Source organism: Mya arenaria, chromosome 1 (genome assembly GCF_026914265.1).
Source record: "Mya arenaria isolate MELC-2E11 chromosome 1, ASM2691426v1".
Lineage (NCBI taxonomy): Eukaryota > Metazoa > Mollusca > Bivalvia > Myida > Myidae > Mya > Mya arenaria.
The window spans coordinates 15,252,054-15,265,558 of NC_069122.1; the positions used below are offsets into that span (position 1 = coordinate 15,252,054).

Consider the following 13,505-nt stretch of genomic DNA (forward strand, 5'->3'; position numbering starts at 1 on the left):
CTAAAAGTCAAAACAATTGAAAAAATATGGCAATTTATCTAAATATGTGACATTTTAACACTACCTACGTGCGTTTGCATTCATGGACACAATTTGTATCGAAGTGTTCTCGGAAACTATGCAGACATGAATGGTGACCAATACACCGATCAAAAGACAAAACAATGCATTCTTTTTTGCGCTATGTCATTTGAACGAACTCTCGCGTATAACAAAAATATCGATAAGAAACTTACCCTGATTGACGATCAATCGAGCCAAAATACTACTGGCGTTTGCATTTGTGGTCACGTGACTTTTTTTGCTCATCCCCGGTGATTATTATTATAATAATTATTATTATTATTTTTATTATTATTATTATTATTATTATTATTATTATTATTATTATTATTATTATTATTATCATCATCATCATCATCATCATCAGCAGCAGCAGCAGCAGCAGCAGCAGCAGCAGCAGCAGCAGCAGCACCATGATCATCATCATCATCATCATCATCATCATCATCATCATCATCATCATCATAATCATCACCACCACCACCACCACCACCACCACAACCACCACCACCATCATCATCATCATCATCATCATTATTAGTATTATTTTTTTAGGAGGGTTGTTGATATTCTACTGTAAATTAATTTGGAAAATTTAGAGATTTTAAAGGTCTTGAATCTTTTTGTCTTATATAGGATTAATTCAATTTAGTCATTGTTTTTGAATTTGGAAGATAATTTTTAGATTTTGTATTCATGATTTGTTTCAAACTTTAGGACGAGATCAATTCAGGTGCGAGTGGGATTAAAACAATAACATTATGTTTATCTAAACCTGCTGGGTGTGTTCCGACTGCAAACAGGCAGGTAAAAGCCAAAATTGTGATTGGTGCGTAAAGATAATCATGTTATAATGATATTGAACGTGGACACATATGTAAGTTTGCGATAATGAACGTAGCGCCAAAAAATCATTGCCGGAGACCAATTATATGGGACCTTTAAAGATAAGGTACTGTATTTATTATTCACAGTAGCTACCTTTAAGGCTCTTGCATTTCAATTTCGCATAAGCGTAGAAAAAAAACTTGATCTTTTATCAACTTTAACATAGTGTTTCCTGTTTATACGAAAAATCATTCAGAATATTGACGAAGGGGGCACTTTTAAAACTAGATTATTGAGAAGGAAATTATGGGGAATTGTACCCTACGCAAAGACAATGAGGTACCAGCCTAGGTGGAAAATGCTGCATTATTCTGTTGTCTGCTACAATTCACTACCGCATTATCCTATCGGCGATGAACCAATGAAATTCTTTCTTACTAGGAAACACCAAGTAAATCCTAAAGACGTCACAGCTGTCTAAAAATGGAGAAATGACAACACACCGATTTACGCAGAATTTTTTTCTTGTGTTTTCATTCAAAATATGGCAGAATCAGATGTATTGACCACCCTGAAGATTTTGATTATTGGGGAAAGTGGTGTTGGAAAATCTAGGTACCTTGATTGAATGATTAAAGGCTGAATATATACGGAGTAGATAAGACGAACTGCAATATCACTCACAGACAGTCTGTTTACCTTTTGACCAATATCATTTCAACAAAATCTACTATTGTTCATGTCAAGAGACAATCTGTACTGTCTAGATAGCCAAGTGGTAGAGACTTTACTTTTAGCGTTAGCTGTTTTGCATTCATGGGAGGATGCAGGTCCAAAACGAAACTGTTAAAAGTCCTTGACTTGAGCTCTGCAGTGTATTGCTGTGATATTTGCAGTACTGGGTACCAAATAAAACTGTTATACTTTTTAAAAATCTGTTCTCTTGCTGTCTCGGAATGTAGCCCCTGGTCCGATATTGAGTTCAACCATTGAATTTGTTGTTATGCCACACCCTATGACCTCGCTCCCTTCCCTCCAAAAAATATATGAAGAAATTTATCAATATTCCCAGGCTTATTAATAATGAAGGCAGACTGTTACTAGTAATCTTGATAAATACCTCACAAGAATTAAACATTTTTAAACTATTATTTATCGTAGGGGGGAACATACATGTATTAACACACTCTGCCCCTGTGAGTTCAACATGCTTCGTTTATATAACACTATAATATTAACATGACATATTCCACAATAGTGAAGTTGTAGTATTGAACACATACATGCCATATCTCCTGGCGGGGGGGAAAATCCCCCGGAATTTCGATCCATCCCCCGGTCTCCCGGCAGGAGATAAAAATCCCTCGGAATTTTAAAAAAAAAATCTTGTTTTTTGAAATTTTACATCGGGCAATAATGACAAAGTGAAACCACAGTATGTGAGTGAAACTCTCCAAAAGGAAACTTTTACAACAAGTGATCAATTAATTTGTAGTAATTATCAAAGGCAAAGAAATATTACTCTTTTGGAAGGAAGAAATTAATAATATTTATTTTATTCCCTTATTGTCTGAAAGTCATCAAAGCTGATAGAATTAAGCACAATTTTTTAAAGACTTTGGAGGAAGGTAAATTTCATTTAATTGTCTCGAAAACATATTTTTCCAATGACATATTTTGTTCTGCAAGTGCATTACAGTATGACATGACAGTGTATCATAAAAATATGATAAATCATGACATAAAATAATTCTGTATAATGAAAAAGTTAAGTGGTTTTCAAAGCAAACTATATGTGAAAACATTTTTTCATACTTGCGTCTAAAAATACTTTAAAATTTCGCAAACTTAGACCTGCTAAAAAAATCCCCCTGAATACAATCAAAATCCCCCTGAATTTTCAGCCTTTTGAACAAATCCCCCTGAATGGTCTCCAGAAAATATGGCATGTATGTTAACAAGCAGTACGATACAAAGTAACAATTTTGAGTGGATATTGGATGTCATTTTTTTTACTGTTTTTCACTTGGAAAGAAGTCAAATTTTTTCCTCTGCTTAAGAAATTTAGAAAGCCATGCCCTCTAAGATAAAGTGAAAAGCAATCTAGCTGCAAGAACCATGTTAACCATTCCTTGGCATGATGTGGCCCCTCCCCTTTTTATAGTAACCACACACACTGACACCATAAGCTGCAGAGAGCAACACAAACCACACTCTCTAAATTCTTGGGCGAAAGTTTCCCGATTTTTGGAAGGCGCCAAACGTCATTTTTCCAAATTGTGTAAATCCAGTGATATTTTCCTAAGATGCCTTATCTTTGATGGATTTTTTTACATAAACTGTTTATTTACGAACATACACTGATGAACTGTGATACGAAAATATTATACCTTGAGACATAGCAAGTGCATCATGTTGACTGCACAGAATACGCAGTCACAGTCATACATGTTATTATAAGCAACACACTTTCAGTGTCATGCATTTCAGACATCACATCAGATATTGCATATGCGAAACTTAAAGTCAATTATAACATTCTTCTTTTTCAGTTTACTACTGAGATTTACAGATGACACGTTTGATCCTGAACAATCGGCAACCATAGGTTTGTATGCATGATTTGTGCAAACTGTTCATCCGAAGCATTATCCTTGGCTGATTATTTTTATCAATAACAGTCTTTGATATTAGCTTCATTCTCGTACACCAGAGTGATGATGCTAGGAGTACAACACTCAGGTTCAATAGCCCTGATTCTGAGTGCAAAAGCGAAAATTTCAACCAATCAGAGATGTTTTCTATTCATGGTCTCTTGGAGTTGGCAAACCGTGGTGATTGCCTATAGCCAATGGAAAAGAGCCTTACATAGATTTATCTTTATCAAACCTCTGATGGATCAGTATGATAAGCTTTTGCATGAGTAAACTTAAGTTCTCACTTGGCAGAAGAAATTGTAAAAAGCTTTGCTGAATAATATTTCTGATAAACTTATATCTACATACCATTTCTTCATATCTATATAGGTATTTTTTTAGTATATCCTTTGCAATTGTGTTTTTCAGGAGTTGACTTTAAAGTGAAAACAGTCACAGTTGATGGAAACAATGCCAAGTTAGCTATATGGGTAAGGCATCAATGTGAAACTGCTGTTTGCAAATTAACTTAGCATTTCCAGGTTTTGAAGCATTGAATGATCATGGCTTTTACTCCAACCAAAACCACCAACTGACTTTTAAATCTATGGCCACCGACAGGGCTTCCATTAAAGGAAGTTTGGAAGTATATTACTCCCTAGAAATGGGTTTAAACTTCCAAAATTGATTCCTTGGAAGTACAAAAACTTCCATAATTTTAAAGAAAACTTCCAAAGTAGAAAGCTTGGAAGTTTAAAATATAAAAATCTTGTGTCAATATTAATTTTATGGTCACAATTTCAATCAGTCTTTAAGTAAAATGAATTATTATAATATAAGTCTTTAAATTTGGCAAGTTAAAGTTGCAAATTACTTGATTTTTAACATATTAGTTGAAAAATAGTGGAAAAAGATATTGTATTCGGGACAATCAAACTTCCACATTTCAGTGAAAAACTTTAAAAAATTTGATGGACATGAAATTCATACTTCCAGTTTCAAATTGTTAATGGAAGCCCTGGCCACCGATCTAAGAAAAACCACCAGCTGCCGTAAGCAATTTGGTATATTCTTTTACTTATAAATTACATGGAACTAACTTCTGAAGAGGTGGGCTCATTATCCTGCAAAACATCCATACATGTTCAGTTTGCATTGGTTTCACATCAACCAGCCAATTACAGTCGAAAACCCCATTGGCTCGAACTCTGGCCTTGGAAAATTCGAGCCAAGCGGCAATGCTTACCTTTAGTGTATAGAAATCGGTCCTTTACATCTAGTTCGAGCCAATGAGGCATTCGAGCCAAGCAAGTTCGAGTCAGTGGGGTTCAATTGTTAAGCATAGTTTTAAATAATACTCCCATATCAATAAACAAACAGCTAAATGTTTGAGCCACCTTTGAGGCTGTAATATGCATCACAATTGTGCTTTTTTATTAAATATCTGATAGTAGATTAAAGAACTCATTTTTTTTAAGTTAATTTGCAAACAGTAGTTAAACCCTGGAGAAACACTTATTTATACAGCTTTTGTTTTGTGAAACAGCTATAAATTGATTTGAATCATTGTCCAGTCCAATTTTCTGATAAAAGCCAGTGATTGACTTTTGTGCATTTTAAGAGGCCATGAGAAGTGCCCCTTATGGTTCTCAAACGCACGACCTATTGCGTGAGAGCGGGGTTCACAATTAAACTGGTATCCTACTAGACCAGTTAGGCTCTATTCAAACGAAATGACAAATGAATGATCAGTTTGAACACTACTCTATGCCATTGTGCATATAGGAAGCAATCAAAACCACAAGCAACAATGTATGTTAGGGATTGAAAATTGATAATTGAAAATTATCAATCAAGCCAATTCAATAATTTTTTGATTACAGGTATGTTATCAAAATCATAATTTCATAAAATGTTTGAATTTTAATAAAAAATGTTATATTTGTTACCTGCAAATTATTTTTGAATGATAAGCTAAAGGTTTGAGCGTAGGTCAATTTTAATAAAAGATTAATTCTGTGGTCCTATGATAGTTTCTACAGCCATACAGCAATAATTGATTTTGAGATTACGCAAACCATTATTAATGACCTCACTTATAAGCAATCAGTTTTACAATACTCAACCATTGTTTTACCCATTATGAATGCCTCATTTAAAAAGAACACATAATACAAGTCCTGCATATAGCGTCTCTTCTGTTACAGGATACCGCGGGCCAGGAAAGATTCCGAACGTTGACACCTAGTTACTATAGAGGAGCGCAGGGAGTCATTTTAGGTATACATAATCACTCATTAAAATTGGCACGAGCCTGCAAGCCCTTCAAGTCGTCAAAATTTGTCTTTCGGATCAGCATGCCTTAATATTAACATTACTTCTTGGCTTAAAACACCCGTCACACCTTTATATCATATAATATACAAATTTTGAATAAGCTGGGGTTAAAGGCTAGTGATTATTTCCACCAGCTAATAAAATTTCTTAGAAGAAAAAGGTTTGTGTACATGTATATGGTATTGTCATAATTTTTGTGCTGCTGTTTATAGATGCATTAAAAACAAAAAAAAAGGTTATTGTACAAGGTTTGTAGTAAAAGTTTTCTGTCATTCATTCTGATTTCTCCCTCTCTTAAAGTGTATAAAAAATTTTTATTAAAAGCATTTACACAAGCTTCATGTAATACATTCTTATTCCTCTCTCTTTTACAGTGTGCGATGTTTGTAGTTTGTATACCAGTGTGTGTATACCACGTGATAAATTACGTCATATATGCTACGTCAGAAGGCAATATTTTGCTTAAAACAAAGACTTAAATCAAAGATAACGTTTCGCTTACTAATACTTAACCATTTTAAATGAAACAAAGGCCAGTCTACGCAGCTTAAAGAGCCCCACCTCTGTTTTATAACCGGAGTTTGATAAGGTGATTAGTTTCATTAAACACTTCGACAAACCTATTTCCCAAACAATGTTTTTACAGTGCTCTTAGACGGCCGTATCGTGAAAAGGTTTGTCGAAGTGTTATAAGAAACTAAACTCTCAATCCAAATTTGGTAAAGGACCGAAGGCGGGGCTCCGTAAGCTGCATAGACTGCGCTATGTTTCATTTAAAATGGTAAAGAAAATGAAAAGTTATCATTGTTTTAAGTCTTCAATCGGAGCAAAATATTGCCTTCCGACATAGCATTTATGACGCAATTTATCACGTGGTATACACATACTGTATACTGTCATACATTCTGATTTCCATCACTTTTGAAATGTACGATGTTAGTAATTAAAGCTCGTTTAACAAGCTTTCTGTCATTCGTTCTGATTTTCCTCTCTTAACGTGTACGATGTTTGTAATTAAAGCTCATTTAACAAGCTGATTTCCCTCTCTCTCTCTCTTACTGTGTTTGATGTTTGTAGCTAAAGTTAGTTTAACAAGCTTTCTGTAATACATTCTGATTTCTCCCTCTCTCTTACAGTGTTTGATGTTTGTAGCTAAAGTTAGTTAAACAAGCTTTCTGTCATACATTCTGATTTCCATCACTTTTAAAATGAACGACGTTAGTAATTAAAGCTCGTTTAACAAGCTTTCTGTCATTCGTTCTGATTTTCCTCTCTTAACGTGTACAATGTTTGTAATTAAAGCTCATTTAACAAGCTGATTTCCCTCTCTCTCTCTCTTACAGTGTTTGATGTTTGTAGCTAAAGTTAGTTTAACAAGCTTTCTGTAATACATTCTGATTTCTCCCTCTCTCTTACAGTGTTTGATGTTTGTAGCTAAAGTTAGTTTAACAAGCTTTCTGTAATACATTCTGATTTCTCTCTCTCTTTAACAGTGTACGATGTTTGCAGTAAAAGCTCCTTTAGCAAGCTGGAAGCCTGGCTTAATGAGTTGGAGACATTTTCAACGAAACACGATCTTGTCAAAATGCTAGTGGGGAACAAGATTGACCAAGTAAGTGAGGTCTTGGTAACCAGTTCCATGGAATATCTTTTCATCTTCAATGTTTTTTTATTCAAATGAAAGATTAAATGGTTGAGACTTTTGATTTGATGGATTATCCACAATGGCTGCAGTCTCAATAGAGAGTGGTGTTAAAATGGCAGTGTTCCAGCTACCGGTAGGCTTAAATAGCATATGTGGGGAGGGAGCGGGCCCTTCTGGCACCCTGCTGCCTTTTTACTATGCCCGACTGTGCCCTTTCATTTGATAGAGCTGCATTGATTGAGCTATATTTGATAAAATTATAATTATGACATATTGTCAATTTTCTGAAATAAGTATGATAATAATAAATATACATAATTTTGACACTAAAGTAAACGTAGCAGCTAACATATTCATAACAATCTATTAGTATTGCAAGTAGTTACAACACGAACCCAATATAGATTGAAGAAACTTACCTGAAGATACCTGAAAACTTACTCAGGTTAAACTCTAAAAGGCTTACTCGGGTTAAACTCTACCAGTAGTGAGCTTTAAAGTTTTTGCAGACAAGTTTCATTAATTCAGAGAATGCCCTTAAAGGCAACCAAGTTTATTTTTGAAAAAAATAAAAATACGAGAGATGTTCAAAGGATATGACTGCAGTATGACAAATATCAAGAAATCTGCCAATTTCCATCAATAAATGTTAAATAGTAGGGGTTTTCAATTACAGGCTATTAAATATCAAAATGATCTATTTTTAGGTGAATTTGGTACAAGTTCATACAGTTCATGTACTATTTCCAGTCTAAAAATTGAACTGGGTTGAAAAAAATTATTTTCAAAATGTTTTTTAATTGTGTTGCTTTTGCAACTTTTTTTCAATTTTAGAACTGATGAAGTTATCAAATGTACTATAGACAAAAAAAAGTTAATTTGTAGTTGTTAGGTTTATAAAAAAATTGCACCTAGCTACCTTTTAGACCTAGCCAGTATATACATGTTTGAAACGATGGTAAAACAGTGTTATTTTGTGATGCTCATATTAAAATGCAGGTACAATATGAAACCTAACTTCCATCTGCTAACGTAACCTGTTATTCATTCTTTACTTTTCCAGAATAAAAGAGAAGTTAGTAAAGATGATGGGCTGAAGTTTGCACGGAAACACCAGATGTTGTTTATAGAAGCGAGTGCGAAAACAAAAGAGGGCGTTCAATGTGCCTTTGAAGAACTGGTGGAAAAGGTGAGTGACATTTTGTTGGTAATTCCTGGGATTTGATATGTCTGCAGATTGCTGCGAATCTAATGTCTGAAGCCGCAAGCGTCCCCCCACCCCCACGCAAAAAAATATTTAAAGTTAGACTGGTTGTTTCTTGCGAGTATTGATTCTCCAGTTTGGTTCAAATTTGAAGTAAGGAAAGGCCTCAATGGAGCTTTGAAAAATGCCAGTTTCGACTCTTGGCAGGATGCTTCCGCTTATAAGGGGCCTTATGTGGTCCCCAAACTCTCCTTCAGGGGCCAGGTCAATAACATCCCAGAACTATATCAATCAGATAAAAAGAGCATTACTTGTTTTTGCCAAAAAAATAACCTGAAGTTGCACGGAAAAATACCAAATCTTTTTTGATAGAAGCAAGCGCTAAAACACTAATAAGCTGTTATATGTATTGTAAAGAACCACCTCTTGATTTTGAAACCAGGGTTACAAAAATCAAACCAGTACTAGTGAACATTTTCAAAGTGAAAAAATGCCACATGGGGCTTGAAATGTCTTAGCCGTTTAGCATACCAGTGAAAGTAGTACCGCAAAGTTGAATTGTTAACACCCCTGATATCAAATGATGCTTTTGAGCAATAGCAATATATAGGGAACCAATTTTGCATATGTCATAAGCTCTGTATATGACATCCTCCTACGAACCACTACCCATATCATCACTCTTGTTTATGTTTCAGATAATACAGACTCCAGGTCTGTGGGAGACGGACGGAAGAAGTAAGAGGGGTGGAATTGACTTTACCCAGGGGGGCACCGCAGGGGGCGGCTACTGTGGAGGATACTGCTATATATGATCCATTTTTTGCTTCACATATATTTCAAGCTATCATCACAATATTATGACATCACCAGTATATCAACGTTCTGAGAGCTCAGCAAAAGAGGGACATAATTCCATATAGAAATCTAAGAAGTTAGGACCTTGATTTGTGTCACAGATCTAAGAAAAGAAAGCTTTGACTTTGTAATTCTTTATCAATTCAGGGATGTGATTTATCCATGGAATGGATTTCCGCAGTTTGTATGGCTCCAGGGACCAATAAAAGAAAAAAAAACAGATTTAAAAAGTTGGCTGGTCGCTTTTGATTGATGCTTTATTTGTTGTTGGTTTTGACATTTCAAATTTATTGTCAGTAGAGCCCTCAAAGGGGCTTCTAAATCACTTTTGCTTCTGAGGCAGGCTGACCCACCCCCTGTGACCTCCATTGGGGGCCTTATGCGCCGCCCAAACCCATTGCAAAAATGATTTCAGCCCTTCAGCTGCCTGATAAATCACATCCCTGATCATTCATAATTATTATACACTTTTATTGTCTGCTATATTGCCAGTTTTCATTTACTAGTCCTGTTGAACATTTTTTTAATATCAGAATCAGGGCTGGTATTCATACGACTTCTTAAGTCATTTTCTTAGAATTTTCATAGTCAAAATAAAAGAATAGTATAAGTGTTTTTAATATGAAAGTGTGAATTTTTTATAAAATTATTGAAAATGAAGTATTTCAGATATTATAGAGTTCTTATACCATTCCCTAAGATAGATACTTAAATGAGGAAAATGTCTTCAGTTAGGAAATGACTTAAGATGGTTTTTTGAATACCGCCCTTGTACTTGTTATAAGTCAAGTAAACTACTCAGATACTTATGTAAAGAATATGTCTTAAGTAAGGAAATGACTTAAGATGTTTTATGAATACTGCTCCTTTACTGTTTAATTTAAGTCAGGTAAACTACTCGAGTAAAATTAAAGAAACAATTTAAGTGAACACAATAATCAGGCTGGTTAGCAGATTTTGATTTGTTGGAAAATTAGCATCAGAATGAAAGAGCCATTACATTTACTAGCGTAGAATGATATATTGTATACAGAATTTGCAGATTTATGTGTGCTTCAAGATGTAGATAATTAGTGTAAATTGTTACAGATCTGGTATTTTATAGAAAATGAATATGATAGTGATTGACTGAATGCAGTTATTGAAGTAAAACTTTTGCATGAATTCTTTGACTTGTTCTTGGCATCAAAAAATGCCAACAAGCCCTACTATTTAAATATAAAAATTAAGATAAGCATGCCCGAGCACTTTCATAAAGTGCTGGGCTTGCAGTCTTGTGCTAATTTTGACCGCAGTTAATGTGTACAAGATTTTTGGAGACACAATAAGACAGTATACATAAAATTTGCTTGAAAATAGTTCCCCTTCATGAGAACAATTTTTCAATAGTTATTCCTTCTCTGTTTTTTGAGAAAATGAGCTATTCACAGTTAGGGAAATTAGATAATTAAATAATATTACCAGTATTAAAATGTTAAAAATGTCAATTTTGAAATAATCAAGTTAATCTAATCTAACATCTTGTACTCAAATGAGAAAGGCCATGAAACATGTTGTCTTACAAGAATTCATTTTTTCCGTATACATGTAATGTAGTATATGTTACAAGTGATAAATTTATTTTATGACTTCGCTTGTTTTGAATGTAATACATCCATTAAATATTTTCTTAAATGACAATAGTGTTATATAACTTGACATTGACGTCCTTTCTTCCAGGGCCGATATTCACTTATGTCTTACCATAAGTGTTTGAGACACAGAAACTCAGAAAAGCAAAATTTTAATTTTGTTATGAAAATGCTACTTTATGAACAAATATTTTTACAATTGCAATATCTGTTTACAAATATTTAATACTACAATCTGACTGTCAAAACAAGCTATATTAAAAAATAAACACTTAGCCTAAGTCTGAAACACAGACTCCAGACGTTAGCGAATATGGACCCTGTTTTATTGAAAAAAGTAGAACAAAATCTTTATTTCGGGAAAGGAATATGATTGTATGGTGTAAAAAATGTTTTACATTTGTAGTCATTTAATACAGTTGTGTATGAAACTTGATATGGAAAAGATGCTGTTTTATTTTATGCTTGGTTGATATATATATTTTTGCATCATCTAGGATGAAATTATTTTTTTTGTCAGAATATAAACCACCATTCAAAGTGACATATTTAGACTATATATGACTGTTTATATTTTTCTTCATTTAAATGAAGAAGTTACGTTTTAAAGTAAAAAAAAAATAATCAGAAATTTATTGGCGAAAGCTTAGAAAGGAAGAATAATACTTTATTTAAACTCGTGAACAGATTATACGGCTTTGATGTGGATTAAATTATTGTTATACAGGTTTAAGGTTTTACTTATATACTGTAGATGGTAGATTGTATTCTCTATTGAATTAAGAAAAAGGAGATATTATATTTTATTACTATGTAACTACTTTTATTGCTTTTCAGGAATATAATCGACGTGATAATAAGTATGGAAATATGTAAATAAATTATTTGCTGTATAGTAACATGAATTTAGAACACTCGTTTTTTTGTTGTTGTTTTTTTGTGTGTTTTAGCATAAGTTTTATTAACAAATATTAATGTTGTGTCCCAATGTGGCCATCTTTTCAATGAATTTATGTCAAAATATCATACTAGGTGAATAAATACATGAAGTATCAAATACTAAGCAAATGTCTTAAATTTGATTTAAGTATTATTTAATTTAAACATATTTATTTTACAACGATTGTGATACAAGTTATAACAACATACCGGTAATATTTATTGTTGGCACGATGTTACTTGTTGTCTTGTGTAGTGGGGTTAATCGTTTTCATAGTATTCCGGTTAGCACACTCGCTTCTCACCAAGGTGGCCTTGGGATGTGAGTTTGGTTGGTGGTCACCAAGCTGGCTTAAATTTCTTGAAACTTCTTAAGTCCCTTATAACAGGATTAAGCTAATCTTACTATTTTTGTTGTTCTATAAAATGTGTTATATTTACTTCTTAAAGAATTTTTAGAAATTATGTAGGAATAATCTGTATGTTTATCAGAAAAAACAATTTTTCATTTGTCAAAATCCATTTTAAGTATGTATTTTGGCTCATTAAAAGAAGCGACTTAAGACTGTTAAGTTTAAGAAGTTTCGAGAAATTGGGGCCTGGACAAGTGGGTATTCTCCGAGCTCTCTAGTTTCCACCACATTATAAGACCTCACACTTACGTAACATTATGTCAACAAGATTGACTTAGTATAACTTCCTTCATAATCGGTGTAAAATAAATAAAGTTTACACTGATTATTTTTTCGATTAAATTTTAAATTTGCAAATTTAAGTAAATTTTTTGTTAACCTTTCCAATCAACATATTTGTTGTTAAACATGTTGCTAGGAACCAAGAATGAAATTTTTGATTTACTTTTCGTACAATAAGCTCATTGAAAAGATGATCCGGTTAATTATTGTTGAAGGATAATGGTAATGATAATGCTTGCATCATTTTTATAAATATTAGTCTCATGTTTATTTGTATATTATTTTGATTCCTAAAATGTATTAAAATGTCAATATAGATCTACTGTCTTTATTTTATAATTTTAAGCAAAACTGAGTCGGTCAATTTCATTATTTGTAACAATTTGCAAAAAATACTGGCAGATGCTTTTGGTATTCCTAAATTAGTGTTTAAAATTATTTTTAATTTTGTTTCTCCAGCGGCACTCAATTATCAAATCTGCCGTACATTGAATTTGGTCAATAAGCAGTTAGCCGTTTTGTTTTTAATCAGGTAAGTTGGTCGACTGAAACAGGGATAGGGTCAGTAGACAAAATATTATTTCAAACACTAGGCCAGTTTAAAGGGTGAGTTTTAGTATGCAATTATTGGAATAAAATGCTGACGAGGTACAGCATTTTCTTAAAATG

General features: G+C 33.3%; 1 protein-coding gene across 1 annotated transcript; it reads left to right on the forward strand.

Moving 5' to 3' along the window:
* Nucleotides 1-1,349: 1,349 nt before the first annotated feature.
* On the forward strand, nucleotides 1,350-13,154 carry LOC128232761 (ras-related protein Rab-18A-like). The gene is made up of 7 exons (XM_052946493.1): nucleotides 1,350-1,506; nucleotides 3,444-3,499; nucleotides 3,957-4,018; nucleotides 5,735-5,807; nucleotides 7,358-7,476; nucleotides 8,573-8,698; nucleotides 9,412-13,154. The coding sequence occupies exons 1-7, from the start codon at nucleotides 1,436-1,438 to the stop codon at nucleotides 9,526-9,528; spliced, it is 624 nt and encodes a 207-aa protein (XP_052802453.1). The 5' UTR covers nucleotides 1,350-1,435; the 3' UTR covers nucleotides 9,529-13,154.
* Nucleotides 13,155-13,505: the final 351 nt, after the last annotated feature.